The sequence below is a fragment of the Rana temporaria genome, chromosome 4, assembly GCF_905171775.1.
Source record: "Rana temporaria chromosome 4, aRanTem1.1, whole genome shotgun sequence".
Taxonomy (NCBI): Eukaryota; Metazoa; Chordata; class Amphibia; order Anura; family Ranidae; genus Rana; species Rana temporaria.
Window position 1 is genome coordinate 250,057,512 of NC_053492.1, and position 20,441 is coordinate 250,077,952.

General features: G+C 43.3%; 1 protein-coding gene across 1 annotated transcript in view; it reads right to left on the minus strand.

Moving 5' to 3' along the window:
* The window catches only part of MMS22L (MMS22 like, DNA repair protein), a 127,639-nt gene that overhangs the window by 72,511 nt on the left and 34,687 nt on the right, over positions 1–20,441 (minus strand). The window contains exons 9-10 of the mRNA XM_040350133.1: positions 16,807–16,989; positions 10,697–10,762 (exon numbers count right to left, since the gene is read on the minus strand). Of these exons, the coding sequence (XP_040206067.1) occupies positions 10,697–10,762; positions 16,807–16,989 (249 nt within the window). The remainder of the gene's footprint in view (positions 1–10,696; positions 10,763–16,806; positions 16,990–20,441) is intronic.

Consider the following 20,441-nt stretch of genomic DNA (forward strand, 5'->3'; position numbering starts at 1 on the left):
TCACCTCTGCGGTTTTTATTTTTTGCGCTATAAACAAAAATAGAGCGACAATTTTGAAAAAAATTCAATATTTTTAACTTTTTGTTATAATAAATATCCCCAAAAAAGATATAAAAAAAAACAAACATTTTTTTTCCTCAGTTTAGGCCGATACGTATTCTTCTACCTATTTTTGGTAAAAAAAAAAAAAATCGCAATAAGCGATTGGTTTGCGCAAAATTTATAGTGTTTACAAAATAGGGGATAGTTTTATTGCATTTTTATTAATATTTTTTTTTTTTTACTACTAATGGCGGCGATCAGCGATTTTTTTCGACATTGCCCACAACATTATGGCGGACACATCGGACAATTTTGACTCATTTTTGGGACAATTGTCATTTTCACAGCAAAAAATGCTATAAAAATGCATTGTTTACTGTGAAAATGACAATTGCAGTTTGGGAGTTAACCACTAGGGGGCACTGAAGGGGTTAAGTGTGACCTCATATGTGTTTCTAACTGTAGGGGGGCGAGGCTGGACATGTGACATCATTGATCGTGTTTCCCTATATCAGGGAACACACGATCAATGACAGCGCCACAGTGAAGAACGGGGAAGCTGTGTTTACACACAGCTCTCATCGGTCTTCAGCTCCGGGGACCGATCGCGGGACTCCAGCGGCGATCGGGTCCGCGGGTCCAACCACGGCTGGGCACTTATAGAGGACGTACAGGTACGTGCTTGTGCCATCCTGCCGAAGTATATGTGCAGGAGGCGGTCCTTAAGTGGTTACATTTCATACCTGGGGGTGTCTATAGTATGCCTGTAAAGTAGCGAATGCTTCCCGTGTTTATACAAAATTACATTTCTAAAAGAAAAAAAAAAGTCATTTAAAACTACTCTATAAAGCTATAATGAATTGTCGTGTCCCGGCAATACATATAAAAGTCATTGAAAAAAAAAAAAAAAACGGCATTGGTCCCCCCCCCCCAGTCCCTTTGGGTCTGGTATGAATATTAAGGGGAACCTCCGAACCAAAAAATTAAGGGAAAGCCTGCGCCAAATTGAAAAAAAAAAAAAAAAAATGTCGTATGGGCCCCCCTCAAAATCCATACCAGACCTTTATCCGAGCACGCAACCTGGCAGGCCGCAGGAAAGGGGGGGGCAAGAGCTCCCCCCTCCTGAACCATACCAGGTTGTTGATTAGGTCAAAGGGCCCCATCCCCACAACCCTTGCACAAGGTGGTTTTGGGGGTCTGCGGGCGGGGCTTATCGGAAACTGGAAGCCCCCTTTAACAAAGGGGACCCCCAGATCCCGCCCCCCCCATGTGACTTGGTAATGGGGTACATTGTGTATCCCTACCATTTCACAAAAAAAAAAAAGTGTGTCAAAACTGTTAAGAACCACAGTAGACAGCTTGGGACAAGTCCTTTATTAAAAAGAAAAAAAAAAACATTCCAGCGATGTAAATCCATTCTCGAGCGAGGATACGGAGAAAGAAAAGAAAAAAAGCTGACTTGTCCTGCCTCCATGGGAGGCACCCACCGTATGACGCTCTTCCACCGTGACAGCTGTTAAATAGCTAAGGGCAGGGCTACCCGTCACCTGCGCGGGTGACCCTGCTCTCCTCTGTCGCAACAGGGAAACGTCGAGGTTACCCAGTGACATGCATGGGTGACCCCACCCCCCTCTGACGCAACGTGGGTTTACAATTAGCACTTTTGATTTCTCCCATAGACTTTTAAAGGGTGTTCCACGGCTTTCGAATTTCCTGCGAACACCCCAAATTGTTCGCTATTCGACAAACACCTGATGTTCGCGTCAAACTTATGTTCGACTCGAACATCAGGCTCCTCCCTAGTGGTGGGCAAGAGCAAACGAGTAGAAAAGCTGGGGACTGAGTCAAGCTCAAGAGTTACCTAAATGACCAACACCCAAAGCTGGCACCAGATGAGGTTGAACCCCTAACCAGGAAAGAGGACAAAACCAGATGACATAAGCACAGAAACTAATGCTGGCCATATACCTATAGATTATCTGCAGATTTTCTACGGTTGGATGGAAAAAGCGGAACAGATTCCTTCATCTACGCTGAACTGTGTGAATGGAAGAATATCCCACTGGCCCAAGCCAAAGAATCTCCCTAGAGAAGGCTCTAGGCCGGGAGGTGCAGGAGCAGCATCCAGCTGCAGTGCCTGCAGCCTAAGTGTATAACAGGCTGAAAGAAGCTGCAGGTGGATGCTGTACCAAGTGGTACTCTCAGTTAGGGCCATGTGCGTTTTGGGACATATGCCCGTAAATCAAGTGTTCTGCGTTTTGGGCATACATCACTTAACACATACAACTTGAAACGCAAAAATTAAAGTGGATATAAACCCGATTCATGAAATTTGAGGTGGGTACATATCTGCAGGGTTTCCTTATCTCTCTTCAAAAGCACCAAGTCCCGTGACATTCTGCTGCTTCGTTCTATTGTTCTCAGCATAAATTCTGACAAGTTCTCCGCCAACTGAGATAAAACCAGCCTGAAATTTGTGACGGAAGGTTGCTATAAATAGATTAGCAGAGAACTTGCCTTGTCACAGGACAGCTCTGAGAGTGTCTGCCTATGAGGAGAGGGGGTGTGTGCCTTTCCTTCTATCTGCTGTTTTGGCTGTTTTCCCAGACTTCACACTCAGTGCTGAACAGGAAGAGAAAAATATACATGTAAAAATTATGTAGGGAGATTTGTTTCATCTCTGTGTATCATCTGAGGCTGTTCTCTTCACTGGGTACATGTGAGGGATCACATCCACTTTAAGCAGTACAGTGTTTAGAAGCTGCGTATATCAGCTTGTCATAGATTTTCACAAGCTGTAGGACCAGTGTGCGCAAGGCTTTTATGCTAAAGCAGGGGTGAACACTCTGATCTCCAGTGTTATCATTTGTGACAATGTCATGGGTAGGACCAAACAGACGTGGGTCCTTGAACCTCACACAAAACAGCAAGACCTAGTTAAAAAGGGATTCTTTAATACATTTTCTTTCCCATCAGCTAGAGTCCTAAATTCAGGGATGACATCGGACCCATTTCCTATTAGCAAGGATACCAGGCAGGGCTGCCCCCTCTGTCTCCATTAATTTTTGCAATGGCGATAGAACCCCTTGCAGAGGCAATCACCCCTCGAGCTCAAGCATGCAGGTAGGTACCATTGTCAACAAAATTGGTCTATATGCAGCCGACATTATAGTAGTTATGATCAACCCTACCTGGTCTCAACCAGCTCTTCATGACTTGTTGCAGGTGCTGGCCAAAACCTCCCTCTACAAGATCAACTGTTTTAAATCTTGTATGTTAGACATATGCCTAGACCGAACTACAAAGCAAATTATATCACGCTTGTCCCCTTTTCCTTGGGCGCCGGCTTCCTCTCTCATCTAGGGATTCAGCGCACAGTTCCTTACTACAATACTCTTCACTTTAACCTAGAAAAGCTCCCCGGGAAACCTAAAGATCTCTGCTCCACTATGGTTTTGGTTAAAACATCCTGGGCGGGGGAAGATGGCTCTCAAAAATGTACCTCATGCCACATATTCTCTACCTTTTCCGCACCTTACCAACTACCTTTTTGGCCACATAACCACAATCCAGCAAACTCTCAATGCTTTTATCTGAAAACAACCCCCACACACAAACACGCACAGCAACAAAATACGCTGGAATGGGTGTACCAGATATAAATAAATATTACAAGGCCATATTACTGGCCCAAACCGCCCATTGGTGGACATCTGAATTTACGCCCTACATGAGTTTGGAGTTTCCATTCCACAACAAACCAAAGGCATCCAAAAACACACTCTGTCCTCTGTCTATCTCAGCATTAGACCTCCTCAGCAAAGACCTGTCCCTTGATAATTGTGAAAAACTCTAAATTGTCTCTATAGGTGACCTTTTTGAAAAATCAATGCTTGTGCTCTTTCCAAGCTCTATATGCAAAACATAAAGGTCCCCAATCTGGACTTTTACAAGTACCCCCAATTCAGTCATATTGTCAACAAACTTCCCTGGTCGCTCATTTCTTTTCCCCCCAGATATAATTAATTTCTACGAGCATCCACAGCCCTCTACTAAAGGAAGCTCACACCTCTACCACTTACTAAACGACGCAGCTCCCTTACAGAAGCTACCTTTAATGGAAAAATGGAAATCTACCCTTCATTTCTCAGCCGACCTGGACCAATAAAACTGCATCTAATGCCACCCTAAAATACGCCAAATGCCTTTTATACTGGGAATCAGCAAAACTCCTCCATTAGTGGTATTACACCCCACAAAAACTTGCGAGAATTTTTCCCATCAAGCTCATCATCTTGTTGAAGGAACCGTGGAGATCAAGGGTCACTACTCATACCTGGTTGTCTAGCTCAGGTCTCATACTATTCTGGAAGGACATAAATTAATAAATAATGTTACTGGTTTAAGCCAAGTTTTTTTATTTAAATCGGTTTCCCCCTTTCCTATAGCCCTGTCTTCTATCTTTCTTTTCTCCTCTGGTCCCATCCAATACCCAGATTAGTTAAGAAACTAGTTTGTTCATCAACTGCTATATATATTATATCTTTGCAACACTCACAGTTCTGATGTGTATGCTGATATCTTTTGTCTGTTCATATATTGTACCTAATCAGTAATGCACCCTCTACTGTACATGTTCTTGGAAACTTTAATACATTTTCAAGTAAATAGATAAAAAAAAAGGAAGGAAGAAGAACTGATTCAGGAAGTGTCCAGGAAGCCTAGAACCCCTCTGGGTGCTTACAATCTTCAAAGGAATACTTCAAAGTGCGAGCACAACGGTAAAGTGTTTTCAACTGTAGCTGTTCTTAAAAGACCTGACACTGGAAAGGGCACGCAGAGCAGTAAGTACTGCATCACTAAGAATTTAAACAGTCTTGCTATTCCAGGGTAATGGCAAAAAGACAGATTTTTCTAAAACAATCCCATCAAAACAATCCCATCAAAAAAACTTGGGGATGCCTAATCTACAGTGCCTTGCGAAAGTATTCGGCCCCCTTGAACTTTGCGACCTTTTGCCACATTTCAGGCTTCAAACATAAAGATATAAAACTGTAATTTTTTTTGAAGAATCAACAAGTGGGACACAATCATAAAGTGGAACGAAATGTATTGGATATTTCAAACTTTAACAAATAAAAAACTGAAAAATTGGGCGTGCAAAATTATTCAGCCCCCTTAAGTTAATACTTTGTAGCGCCACCTTTTTCTGCGATTACAGCTGTAAGTCGCTTGGGGTATGTCTCTATCAGTTTTGCACATCGAGAGACTGACATTTTTGCCCATTCCTCCTTGCAAAACCGCTCGAGCTCAGTGAGGTTGGATGGAGAGCGTTTGTGAACAGCAGTTTTCAGTTCTTTCCACAGATTCTCGATTGGATTCAGGTCTGGACTTTGACTTGGCCATTCTAACACCTGGATATGTTTATTTGTGAACCATTCCATTGTAGATTTTGCATTATGTTTTGGATCATTTTCTTGTTGGAAGACAAATCTCCATCCCAGTCTCAGGTCTTTTGCAGACTCCATCAGGTTTTCTTCCAGAATGGTCCTGTATTTGGCTCCATCCATCTTCCCATCAATTTTAACCATCTTCCCTGTCCCTGCTGAAGAAAAGCAGGCCCAAACCATGATGCTGCCACCACCATGTTTCACAGTGGGGATGGTGTGTTCAGGGTGATGAGCTGTGTTGCTTTTACGCCAAACATAACGTTTTGCATCGTTGCCAAAAAGTTAGATTTTGGTTTCATCTGACCAGAGCACCTTCTTCCACGTGTTTGGTGTGTCTCCCAGGTGGCTTGGGGCAAACTTTAAATGACACTTTTTATGGATATGTTTAAGAAATGGCTTTCTTCTTGCCACTCTTCCATAAAGGCCAGATTTGTGCACTATACGACGGATTGTTGTCCTATGGACAGAGTCTCCCACCTGAGCTGTAGATCTCTGCAGTTCATCCAGAGTGATCATGGGCCTCTTGGCTGCATCTCTGACCAGTCATCTCCTTGTATGAGCTGAAAGTTTAGAGGGACGGCCAGGTCTTCATAGATTTGCAGTGGTCTGATACTCCTTCCATTTCAATATTATCGCTTGCACAGTGCTCCTTGGGATATTTAAAGATTGGGAAATCTTTTTGTATCCAAATCCGGCTTTAAACTTCTCTACAACAGTATCTTGGACCTGCCTGGTGTGTTCCTTGTTCTTCATGATGCTCTCTGCGCTTTAACCACTTCCCGACCTCCTCATGTACATATACGTCAGCAGAATGGCACGGACAGGCACATGTACGTACCTGTACGTCCTCTGCTAGACGTGGGTGGGGGGTCCGATCGGGACCCCCCCCCGGTACATGCGGAGGTCGGGTCCGCTCGGGGAGCGATCCGGGACGACGGCGCGGCTATTTGTTTTTAGCCGCGCCGTCGCTCCCCGGAGCTGAAGAACGGGGAGAGCCGCGTGTACACGCGGCTTCCGCGTGCTTCACTGTGTCGGCGCATCGATCGCGTCATTCCTTTTATAGGGAAGACACGATCGATGACGTCATTCCTACAGCCACACCCCCCTACACTAGTAAACACACACAAAGTAAACCCTAACTCCTACAGCGCCCCCTGTGGTTAACTCCCAAACTGCAACTGTCATTTTCACAATAAAGAATGCAATTTAAATGCATTTTTTGCTGTGAAAATGACAATTGTCCCAAAAATGTGTCAAAATTGTGTCCGCCATAATGTCGCAGTCACGAAAAAAATCGCTGATCGCCGCCATTAGTAGTAAAAAAAATAAAATAAATAAAAATGCAAAAAAACTATCCCCTATTTTGTAAACGCTATAAATTTTGCGCAAACCAACCGATAAACGATTATTGCGATTTTTTTTACCAAAAATAGGTAGAAGAATACGTATCGGCCTAAACTGAGGAAAAAAAAAAATTTATATATGTTTTTGGGGGATATTTATTACAGCAAAAAGTAAAAAATATTGCATTTTTTTCAAAATTGTCGCTCTATTTTTGTTTATAGCGCAAAAAATAAAAACCGCAGAGGTGATCAAATACCACCAAAAGAAAGCTCTATTTGTGGGGAAAAAAGGACGCCAATTTTGTTTGGGAGCCACGTCGCACGACCGCGCAATTGTCTGTTAAAGCGACGCAGTCCCGAACTGTAAAAACCCCTTGGGTCTTTAGGCAGCAATATGGTCCGGGGCTTAAGTGGTTAAACAGACCTCTGAGACTGACAGTGCAGGTGCATTTATACGGAGACTTGATTACACACAGGTGGATTCTATTCATCATTAGTCATTTAGGTCAACATTGGATCATTCAGAGATCCTCACTGAACTTCTGGAGAGAGTTTTCTGCACTGAAAGTAAAGGAGCTGAATAATTTTGCACGCCCAATTTGTATTTTTTTATTTGTTAAAAAAGTTTGAAATATCCAATAAATTTCATTCCACTTCATGATTGTGTCCCACTTGTTGATTCTTCAAAAAAACTGACAGTTTTATATCTTTATGTTTGAAGCCTGAAATGTGGCAAAAGGTCGCAAAGTTCAAGGGGGCCGAATACTTTCGCAAGGCACTGTAAGTCAGAGATAGTAACTGCGACCAGTGGCAAGCCTTTAAAGCTGTGGGAAGATCAGTAACCCATTCTGCATGGGAGTGCACTTAGACCACATGTTGTAAGCACTGGAAGAATTGGATTTGGCTACCCTGCAGGTACAATGCAAGGTCCATCTAATCCCAGATAACAGATAGCCAGTGAAGAGCAGATGGACATAGGTCACCAATATCACTGTGAAATGAACCAGAGATCAGAGCTCCATGTGACTGCTTGCAAAGCAGGATGATGCTTCCTAAACGATGACTGGTAGAAAGAGTGACGCTACACCCAGCGCATGATGTTAGTGCTCAGTTCCCAAGCATTAAAGTGATACTAAAGTCTTGATTTTTCTTTATTCCTTTAAAAATAAACATGTCATACTTACCTGCTCTGTGTAGTGGTTTTGCATAGAGAAGCCCAGATACTCCTCTTCTCGGGTTCCTCATCGACGCTCCTGGCCACTCCCTCCTGTCCAGTAACCCCATAGCAAGCAGCTATGGTTAGTTTGCAACAATTGTTTTTTCAAGCAATAGGACGTGATCAAGACACAGGAGTACAGTATCCTGTACTGTACTTCAAGCTACGGAATTTATAGGTAACTAAATGGTAGAATTTGAAAAACATGTGAACAGAGGACCAGGTGGCAGCCTTGCAAATCTGGAATACAGATGCCGAAAACTGAAAAGTTCAGGGGGAACCAACAGCTCTAGTGAAATGGGCTCTGATCAGAAAGGGAGGAACCTTTTGCTAAAGGGGGTAGACCCTGGAAACGAATTGTCTAATCCACCTGGCAAAGGTGGAGCAGAAGGCAGGGTGTCCCTTGAAAGGGCCAACGAGGCAGGAGGAAGGACTTGCAATACAGGGTGTAGCTTTTGGGTAAATCCCAACAGCACTAACATCCAAACAATGTAGAGCAATTTCCTGGTCATGTATTGGGGCAGGACAGAGGGACGAGAGGAAAAAATGTCCTCATTTAGGTGGAAAGGGGAGTCCACCATAAGCAAAAAGGAAAATTTTGGTCTCAAAATCACCTTGTCCTTCGACAAAAGAAAAGGCTCTTTACCAAGAGAGCTGCTAATTCTAACAGCCTAACAGACGTGATGGCAGACCTAAACATTAGATCTTCCAAAGGAATCTCTCTAATTGGTTCAAAAGGATGGGAGGGTCTCTGAAGGGCAGAGTGTAACAGCTTGTGATCTAATGGTGGCACAGGAGATTTAATTGGAGGAATAATATGAGCAACTCCCTGTAGAAAAGTCCTGATAGGAAATTGCAAACCAAGGGGTTTTCGGGAAGAGGATGGCAAAAATATGTCCCTTGAGGGTACTCAAGGCCAGGCGCTAGTAAAAATCAGACTGAAGAAAAGCCAAAATACAAGTGTTTGAGTATTCCCTAGGGTTAAGCCTTGCATTCTTGTACCATGCAAAGAAGGACTTTCGTTGTGTTTTGCAGGTAAATTTGTAGGAGTTTTATTTCCTTGCACTGAGCAAATCAATACCCCTATTCTTTAGGACTTGTGTTTCAACAGCCATGCTGTTAAAGCCAATGACTGAAGCAGGATGAAACAGGAAACCTGGGTCATAAAGTCTGATATGTTTGGAAGAGGCCAAGGCTCATCCACCACAAGCCACAAGTATGGTGAAATGAGAATCACTGGTACCCTTTTCTCCTCTATCTTGTGCAGCATTTGAGGGAGGATCATTGGAGGGAAGGCATAAACCAGTTGGAACTGAGCCCAAGGGAATACCTAGTGTGCACTGTGAAGGCTAGGAGGAGCCCTGGTCTTGGCTACAAATTTGTTCAGCTTGTTGTTGAACCTGGAACGAACGGTCTTCTAGGTGAGACCACGCCGCCATACTCAGAAAATATGCCTGCCAATTGTCCACTGCTGAAATGTGGATAGCGGAAAGAGAGCTGGCATGTGAGTTTGTCTATCGGCTCCTTCCGCACGTTCATTTTGCCACACTACGAATCCCAGCTGAAAGAATTTACACTGTAATGACAGCCTGTCTGTGACTGCAGCTATTATTGACTGTTTGCACAGCCAGCAAATTCCTGCAGTGATTGTGGCTGGGTGAATAACACTCACTGAATACCACCAGAAATCCCTTGCCCAATAAAATAAATAAATAAAATTGTGTGCTTTGACCTGCAGATAGTGTTTAAAACCAGGAACCAGATTCCATATACATGGAAACCATGCCTTATATTATCTATGACACTGAGCCTATTAAGGTCCAGCCTTTGCCCATCACAGGGTCTGACAACCATAGAAATAGACCATGGCCCTGGACCTTTATAGCGCCTTGCTGCTAACGTCACACATTGCACTTTGTGCCAAGGTGAGCACCCAACGCATGAGCCAGGGCCCAATGCAAACAGAACAAGCCGGCCTTACGCAGAGGGGTATGGGTAAGTCCCCAAGGTATACTTATGCCAAAGGTAACCAATTTGGAAACTGGTAGGTAGTGCAAGGCAAAGGCAGTCAGATGTTTATGGAAGATTCAGAAGCTAAACAAGTCACCAGAGCTATGCAAGGATGATTGCATTGAGCAGCGCCCATAAGCTTTCACACAGTTTATGGTCACTGTAGCAATAAACCTAAAACTCCATGCAATCTAAAATAGGTAAAGTCATTCAATATAATCATTTGCAGGCATTTTTGTTATCTGGTCAGTAACAGACCTCCTGTATTAGAGTGCCCCCATTTTGGATGAAGGAGCAAAGCAGACAGCAGCAGTGTCAGTCTGGGGGGAGTTGTTAGATATACTAGCAGATTTCGATACACTAAAACTGAAGCCAAACTTCATCTAACACTTTAAAACATGTTTGCCTTTTGGGAAAGATTTTACATAAATAAAAGCTGATCACTGTAAGCGCACCTTGTCAGTGTTAAATGGTTTGTCTCAACCATGTAATTGAATGCATCTGGAAGAGAACTCGGTCTTTAAAACCAAAACAGTAATCTGCAATATAATAAAGGTTTGTCTTTGGGGTTAATACTGCTCTAAATGCTCGTAAGTTCAAAAGTATACTAGTGCAATAAAGACTGAGAACCTTACCTGAACATCTGTTGATCTTTTTAGAAGTTCTTCAACAAATTTCCAATTTGAAGAGATTTCAACCTGCTAAAAAAGAAAAGAAAAGAAAAAAATTTAGTCATTTAGTTTTGATTTACAAAGTTTAGCCTTCTCTTTATTGTGGAAATTGCATTTAAAAACGACTGTAATAGGACTGTAAATTAATTTCTGTATTTGCGGACGATGAAGATCCAGTGGTTGTATGGTTTGAATACCAACAACTGGGGATATCATTTAGTACACTGTCTAAAATGTACCTTTTACACTTGTGAAAATCCAGGATGGTGAACCCTCTAGCATAATTAGAATGAAACAGATGGGCTACAATGCCCGTTGAAAGGGCCAATTACCTTGGAACCAGTAAGACGGGGCCTATGTTTCTGTATAATGTTAATCACTAAAGAAGTTTGATTGTTAAATAAAGCCCCCCTAACATTCCAGGAAACTTAAGTGTTGTAGTGCCATTTTATGGGAGGCAATATAAAAAACGAAAAAAAAGACAGCACCTGACTCCAGGGCATAGGAGCACTAGTGGACCCAGTCCGAGCATCCTATATTAGTAAGACCTTGTACTTGCACACTACAGAAATTGTACCTTACACCAGCATAAAAGAAACATTTTTATGGACTTCTTTGTGCACTGGTGCGTAGTAATGTTGTAACTGGAAGGGGCCATCCCCAAACTGTTTCCACAAAGTTGGGAGCATGAAATTGTCCAAAATGTCTTGGCATGCTGACACCTTAAGTGTTTCCTTCACTGGAAATGAGGGGGGCAAGCCCAATCCCTGAAAAACAACCCCACACCATAATCCCCCCTCCACCAAAGTGCCTGACCTCACAAATGCGCTTCTGGAAGAATGGTCAAACATTCCCATAGACACACTCCTAAACCTTGTGGACAGCCTTCCCAGAAGAGTTAAAGCTGCAAAGGGTGGGCCAACTCAATACTGAATCCTACAGACCAAGACTGGGATGCAATAAATGTTAATGTACGTGTAAAGGCAGGTGTCCCAATACTTTTGACAATATAGTATATGAAATGCTGAGGGGTAACAAACACTTTAACTAGTAGCCGACCGCGCACCGTCATTATACGGCGGCAGGTCGGCTCTCCTGGGCGAGATCCCGTAGCTATACGTCCTATCGTATAGCCGCCACTAGGGGGCGCGTGCGCGCCGCCGGAGGCGCGCGCGCGCGCTCCCCGCTCGCCCCCGACTCCCGTGCGTGTGCCCGGCGGGCGCGATCGCCGCCGGGCACACGCGATCGCTCGGTACAGAGCGGGGAACGGGAGCTGTGTGTGTAAACACACAGCTCTCGTTCCTGTCAGCAGGGGAAATGCTGATTTTCTGTTCATACAATGTATGAACAGAAAATCAGTGTTTCCCCTAGTGAGGCCACCCCCCCCCCCCACAGTAAGAACACACCCAGGCATACTTAACCCCTTCCCCGCCCCCTAGTGTTAACCCCTTCACTGCCAGTGGCATTTTTATAGTAATCTAATGCATTTTTATAGCACTGATCGCTATAAAAATGCCAATGGTGCCAAAAATGTGTCAAAAGTGTCCGAAGTGTCCGCCATAATGTCGCAATACCGGAAAAAAAAATCGCTGATCGCCGCCATTACTAGTAAAAAAAATATTAATAAAAATGCCATAAAAATACCCCCTATTTTGTAAACGCTATAACTTTTGCGCAAACCAATCAATAAACGCTTATTGCGATTTTTTTTACGAAAAATATGTAGAAGAATACGTATCGGCCTAAACTGAGGAAAAAAAATGTTTTTTTATATATTTTTGGGGGATATTTATTACAGCAAAAAGTAAAAAATATTCATTTTTTTCAAAATTGTCGCTCTATTTTTGTTTATAGCGCAAAAAATAAAAAACGCAGAGGTGATCAAATACCACCAAAAGAAAGCTCTATTTGTGGGAAAAAAAGGACGCCAATTTTGTTTGGGAGCCACGTCGCACGACCGCGCAATTGTCTGTTAAAGCGACGCAGTCCCGAATCGCAAAAAATACTCTGGTCTTTAGGCAGCAATATGTTCCGGGGGGTAAGTGGTTAAGGCAAGTTTCTTATCCATGAGTCCCTGAATGCCTGGACATCTATAGGCACTGTCAGAGACCCATTTTCTCTACTTAAAGGGAACCCATGTTGGGTAACTTTAGGCTTGGAGGCTGCTTAGGCATCCTAACAGCCTATATCTTCTACCTCCGCATCTGTCACTCTGCCATTCTGGAAGTCTTTCTTGCTTAACCACTTGCCACCTAGGCAAGTCATGCTTACAGGTTACCTGTTTAGAGTTACAGAAGTGGTCTTGGGCTAGAATCATTGCGTATGCGTTCGCTTCTGCGAGCTAGCATGCGGGGACAGGGAGCCATACATTTTTGATCACTTTTATTTCTATTACAAATAATGTAAAAATAATGTAAACATCACTTGTAATAGGAATATGGCATGACAGGTACTCTTTACAGCAAGATCAGAAAAATCTTGCCGAGGCCGGTTGCGACATCATAACATCACGCCCGGCCTCTAAATGTCATAGAGGGACCATCTGGTCCTCGGTCAGCTCTATGGTTATTGCCGGTCAATTCATTCTCCAACTCGCCGATCGCACGGGCAAGCAGCTAGAAGCATCGGAGAGGACATCCCGCCTCCTGTAAAAACAATCAAAGGGCTAAACAGCAACTATGATTGCTTTTTACAGCGCAGGAAATCGCTGATAGAAAAAGATATCTGGATGATTCCTGTAGCTGCAGACATCATTCAGACATCCCCACTCAAAATCTGCGACGTCACAGGACATTGTTGGGCGGGAAATGGTTAAACATGAGGATTGCCACATACCAGACGGGGCTATGCATATGTCACAGAAGGGAAGGAAAGGTAACTGAGTAAACTATGAGGGGTAAAAGATCCAGAAGACCTATTGGTGGCTGGGGTGCCAGGGAATTTGTTCTCTCAATTCCTGACCCTTTCTTCCTGTGTTTCTCCATGTCTCTGTGAGGGGGGCCCTTGTAAGAGTATGCACCGTAACCTGACGTAACTGTCAATTTCGCTGCGCTATTCGGCCGCTAGCGAGGCGCTTTTACCCCCTGCTAGCGGCCGAGAAAGGGTTAAACCCACCGCAAAGCGCTTCCGCAGAGGCGGTATAGCCACGGTGCCCCATTAATTTCAATGGGCAGGAGCGGTATTACACACCGCTCCAAAGATGCTGCTAGCAGGTCTTTTTTTACCGTCCTGCTAGCGCACCGCTCCAGTGCTCTATACAGTGCCTTTGCGAAAGTATTCGGCCCCCTTGAACTTTGCGACCTTTTGCCACATTTCAGGCTTCAAACATACTGAACACACCATCCCCACTGTCAAACATGGTGGTGGCAGCATCATGGTTTGGGCCTGCTTTTGTTCAGCAGGGATAGGGAAGAAGGTTAAAATTGATGGGAAGATGGATGGAGCCAAATACAGGACTATTCTGGAAGAAAACCTGATGGAGTCTGCAACCTGAGGCAATATCAGCTGCCCAGTATCATCCGCTCTCAGGTACCAGCATGCCACTGTCACGTACAGCAACTGGAGTATCGCACAGCCAGCAGGAACACATCGATTATAAAAGGAAGCAGAGTCCCATTGTGGCCACCGCTCTGACCAGTTCATGCTCAGTGCCTGGGGCTAGCCATGGCTGTGCCCAAGCAGCAGGGATTAATCACTTAGCCACCATAGTGGTCAGAAAATGAAGCAGGAGAGAAGACGAATGGGATGGGATGGGAATAAAGACAAACAGCCCCTGGTTACAAGCATACTCCTAAGGAAGAGAGGGACATCCAGTCAAATAAGAGGGTACATATGTATTACACACCAGTAGCTGCATGAATCGGGGGGGGGGAATGAGATTTAAACCTTCAGGGGGCTTTGGGGACTGGGTCACACTGGTGCGACTCCCTCTGCCCTGGACCTGTATAGCACCCTGCGGCTCACCCAATGTGCTGCACTACATGACAAGGTGGGTGTTGAACGCAGAATCCAGTGACTCTGCAGGCTGGCCCTTCGTCTTCCATGGTGGGGTCCAGGTACCACTTTCAAAGCCGTCGCCACAAGCCACCGATTCCAGTTGCGGCACAGGATGTGTGGCCAAAACACAGGGAAGAAAAAAGTAGATTATAGAAATCAAGGTACAGTGGAACCTCGGATTGCAAATAACGCAGTTAACGAGCATTTCACAATACGAGCACTGTATTTTTAAAAATCGTAACTCTGTTTGCAAGTGTTGTCTCGCAAAATGAGCACTATTCAGGTCAAAGCAGTGTGCAGTGGCCTTTCCTGAGGCTCTCCGGCGCCCCCACCTCTGGCCGCAGGCGGTATTGCATGCCATTGAAGTCAATGCAAAACTAATTATTTTCGTTTCCATTGACTTCAATGGGGAAACTCGCTTTGATATGCGAGTACTTTGGATTACGAGCATTCTCCTGGAACGGATTATGCTCGTAATCCGAGGTTCCACTGTATACTAAAAAAGTATCCCACTCAGACAGGAGACATCCAACACATAAATGCACTTGCAAAGAATAGAGGCCTACTGGGAATGAGAGGGGTTAAATGGAGGACATCACAGTGTCCAATCACCTGAAGGTGTCTACCTAAAACCAAGTCATCTCTAAATCTGCTTATGTACTTTACTGTATGATCAAAAAACTGCTTTTTCACTTTCAATGTATGTAACGCAAAGGTACCTTGTAAATAAGCGGAATCTAACATGGAAAGGTGTACCTACTTATAAGTAAAAAGCCATTAAGGCCCCTTTCACACTGGGGCGGGGGCAGCATAAAAAAATATTTTTAGCTGCGCTTTACTGTCAATTTCGCTGCGCTATTCGGCCGCTAGCGAGGCGCTTTTACCCCCTGCTAGCGGCCGAGAAAGGGTTAAACCCACCGCAAAGCGCTTCCGCAGAGGCAGTATAGCCACGGTGCCCCATTAATTTCAATGGGCAGGAGCGGTATTACACACCGCTCCAAAGATGCTGCTAGCAGGTCTTTTTTTACCGTCCTGCTAGCGCACCGCTCCAGTGCTCTATACAGTGCCTTTGCGAAAGTATTCGGCCCCCTTGAACTTTGCGACCTTTTGCCACATTTCAGGCTTCAAACATACTGAACACACCATCCCCACTGTCAAACATGGTGGTGGCAGCATCATGGTTTGGGCCTGCTTTTGTTCAGCAGGGACAGGGAAGATGGTTAAAATTGATGGGAAGATGGATGGAGCCAAATACAGGACTATTCTGGAAGAAAACCTGATGGAGTCTGCAAAAGACCTGAGACAGGGACGGAGATTTGTCTTCCAACAAGACAATGATCCAAAACAAAGAAAAATCTACAATGGAATGGTTCACAAATAAACATATCCAGGTGTTAGAATGGCCAAGTCAAAGTCCAGACCTGAATCCAATCGAGAATCTGTGGAAAGAACTGAAAACTGCTGTTCACAAACGCTCTCCATCCAACCTCACTGAGCTCGAGCGGTTTTGCAAGGAGGAATGGGCAAAAATTTCAGTCTCTCGATGTGCAAAACTGATAGAGACATACCCCAAGAGACTTACAGCTGTAATCGCAGAAAAAGGTGGCGCTACAAAGTATTAACTTAAGGGGGCTGAATAATTTTGCACGCCCAATTTTTCTGTTTTTTTTTGTTAAAAAAGTTTGAAATATCCAATAAATTTCGTTCCACTTCATGATTGTGTCCCACTTGTTGTTGATTCTTCAAAAAAAAAAAAAAAATTACAGTTTTATATCTTTACGTTTGAAGCCTGAAATGTGGCAAATGGTCGCAAAGTTCAAGGGGGCTGAATACTTTTGCAAGGCACTGTATAATGTTATATATATATATATATATATTTATATACACACACACACACACACACACATATATATATATATCTATCCATACATATATATATATATATATATATATATATCCATACATACACACATATATATATATATAAATAATGCCGCTTATCTTAACATTGCTTTGATGTGCAAAACTGAAAACAGACCCTGTGCCAATATTATAGTGCCCATAGTAAATAAACTTACACGCTCTTCTGGATTCCCATTCCGATCAAGCTGATACAGTGGTGAAAGGTGTGCAATAATCCACCAACAGAGGCCCAAGGTATCTTTACATTTTACTACATTGCAGATGTAATGTACTTCACTACCTCCTCCAGGACCATGAAGAAGCTTCCGCAACAAAATACTGAGTAAACTCCAGAAGTTCTGAAACACAAAAATTACTTTAAAAATGTGTACTTGATGAAACTGCCTTTCTACAATGTTTTTATTGCTTACAAGCAGGGTGGATAAAAATCAATGATTTAAAAAAATATATAGATATATAGAGATATATATATACACATATATACACACACAGTTTTTTTTATTTTTTTTTTATTTATTTTTTGTAGCAATTTTAATAACATGCTTTGAGAGTAAAAAAAAAAAAGCTTTGCTTAAACTGACAATTACGCGTCCGTGCGACGTTGCACCCAAACAAGCTTTTATTTGGTGGCATTTGATCACCTCTCCGGTTTTAATTTGTTGCGCTATAAACAAAAAACAAATTTCTCAGTTAAAGTGTTTGTAAAGGATTTTTTTTTCTCTTAATAGCTGCCTTTACCTTAATGCAGTGCTGTTTTCATGTCCTCATTGTTCGTTTTTGCTCTCAAGTTGCTGTAATTCTTCTCTGATCTCCACACTTCCAGGTTGTCTGTTTCCTGATGACCACAGTACTGGGAGCTTTCTCTCTGTGGTCACTAACTTCAAGGAGGTGCGATTACTGTGTCTAGTTTCGTTTTCCAAACCATCACTGCTCTATGGCTCTGTATAGCACAGAGGCAGGAAATAACATGCAAAAACGAAACTAGAAACTATAGGTACATTATATGATTGATTTTTATCTATTTTTAATCATTTTTAAAAGGAATCAGTAAACCAATATGTCTCTATACCCTGTAAACAGTAATTCCAGCAAAAAAAAACATTTCCTTTAAGGCCGATCTATATTCTACATATTTTTGGCAAAAAAATAAATAAAAATAAAAATCGCAATAAGCGTATATTGATTGGTTTGTGCAAAAATTATAGAGTCTACAAAATAGGGGATAGTTTATTGGCATTTTTTATTAGTAGGCGATCTGCGATTTTGATCGTGACTGTGACATTATGGCGGACACTTGACACTATTTTGGGACCATTGTCATTTATACAGCGATCAGTGCTATAAAAATGCACCGATTACTGTGTAAATGACACTGGCAGGGAAGGGATTAAAACACTAGGGAGCGATCAAGGGGTTAAGTGTGTCCTAGGGAGTGATTCCAACTGTGGGGGTGGGCTCCGTGCTCCCGATGACAGGGAGCAGTAGATCTCTTGCATGTTGCTAGGCAGAACAGGGAAATGCCTTGTTTACATGGGCATCTCCCCCATTCTGCCGCTCCATGACACGATCACAGGGACCCAGCGGACATTGAGACGCGCACCTACTATGCCCCGATTTAAAGGCAACATACAGGTATGTTGCTCTGCGCAACCGTGCCATTATGCCGATGTATATTGTTGCGCAGTGGTCGGCTGTATATTCTGCAATATTTACATTTTTAGTGAACTCATTCAATGAATCCAAGCCCTGCAAGCTGAGATAACATGCACTGCATTGATGCATTCACACAATTTCACAGTAACCATGAAATAAAACAAAGTTCAGTAACACAATATTAACCACTTCCATACAGGGCAGTTATACACACATCCATACCAGGCCTAGTCTGGCACTTCTCTCCTACATGTACAAATCATATTTTTTTTGCAAGAAAATTACACAGAACCCCCAAACATTATATATGTTTTTTTAGCAGACACCCTAGGGAATAAAACGACGGTCATTGAAACGTTTTATCTTGCACGCCATTTGCGCAATAATTTTTCAAACGCCTTTTTTTGGGGAAAAAATTGTTTCATGAATTAAAAAAATAACAAAACAGTAAAGTTAGCCCAATTTTTTTGTAAAATATGAAAGATGATGTTACACCGAGTAAATAGATACCTAACATGTCACGCTTTAAAATTGCGCACACTCATGGAATGGCGCCAAACTTCGGTACTTAAAAATCTCCATAGGCAACGCTTTGAAATTTTTTACAGGTTATCAGTTTAGATTTACAGAGGAGATCTAGTGCTAGAATTGTTGCTGGCACTCCAACGCACGCGGCGATACCTCACATATGTGGTTTTAACGGCGTTTACATATGTCGGCGGGACTTGCGTGTGCGTTCGCTTCTGCGCGCGAGCTACTGGGGACAGGGGCGTTAAAAAAAAGGGGATTTTTAATACAGCTTACCTGTAAAATCCTTTTCTTGGAGTACATCACGGGACACAGAGCGGCATATTCATTACTATGTGGGTTATATGGAGTACCTTCAGGTGATGGACACTGGCAATCTCAAACAGGAAGTCCCCTCCCTATATAACCCCCTCCCATAGGAGGAGTACCTCAGTTTTGTAGCAAGCAGTATGCCACCCAAAATGTTCCCCATAAGAGGGGTGGGAGCTCTGTGTCCCGTGATGTACTCCAAGAAAAGGATTTTACAGGTAAGCTGTATTAAAAATCCCCTTTTCTTTTCCGTACATCACGGGACACAGAGCGGCATATTCATTACTATGTGGGATGTCCGAAAGCAATGCTTCCAATGAGGGGAGGGAGACATCTCAGCCAGGAGATTTAATTCAGAAAGTATTCTTTAAATCATAATAAATCCAAATTAAATCCAACAAAAAATAATTATTCTGATTAATTTAATTAATTCATTAATTAATCAAGGGTGCCCCGAGTCTAGAGGATCTCAAATCGCAGCCTGCAGCACTGCCTGTCCAAAGGCTGCATCGGCCCTTCGTCTCACGTCCAATTGGTAAAATTTTGTGAACGTGTGGACCGATGACCAGGTTGCCGCCTTGCAAACCTGAGCCATAGAGATCTGGTGGTGTGCTGCCCAGGAGGCGCTCATGGCCCTAGTAGAATGGGCCTTAACTGATAAAGGAGGGGGCAACCCCTTCAAGCCATAGGCCTGACCGATTACCTGCTTAATCCATCTAGAGATGGTAGCTTTAGCTGCTGCCTGACCTCTCTTAGGCCCTTCCGGCAGAATGAACAATGTATCCGTCTCTCGAATCTCTTCTGTAGCTTTGAGATAGGCCTTCATGGCTCTGACAACATCCAAGGTGTGCAGTAACCCTTCCTTTCTAGAAGAGGGCTTTGGAAAAAAGGATGGTAGGACCAAATCCTGGTTCAAGTGAAAACTGGACACCACTTTGGGCAGAAAAGACGGATGTGGACGGAGAACCACCCTATCCTTATGTAGAATGAGGTAAGGTTCTCTACAAGACAAGGCTGCCAGCTCTGAAACTCTTCTAGCGGAAGCCATAGCGACCAAAAATACCAACTTCCGAGTCAGTAAAACTAACGGAACCTCTGCCAGAGGCTCAAATGGCTGTTTTTGCAGTGCTGACAACACAAGATTCAAATCCCACGGACAAACCGGAGACTTGATGGGGGGATTAATGCGTAAGACCCCCTGTAAAAAGGTTTTAACCAAAGAGTGCGTGGCTAACGGCCTCTGAAACCATACTGATAAGGCAGAAATCTGTCCTTTAATAGTACTTAAGGCCAAACCCTT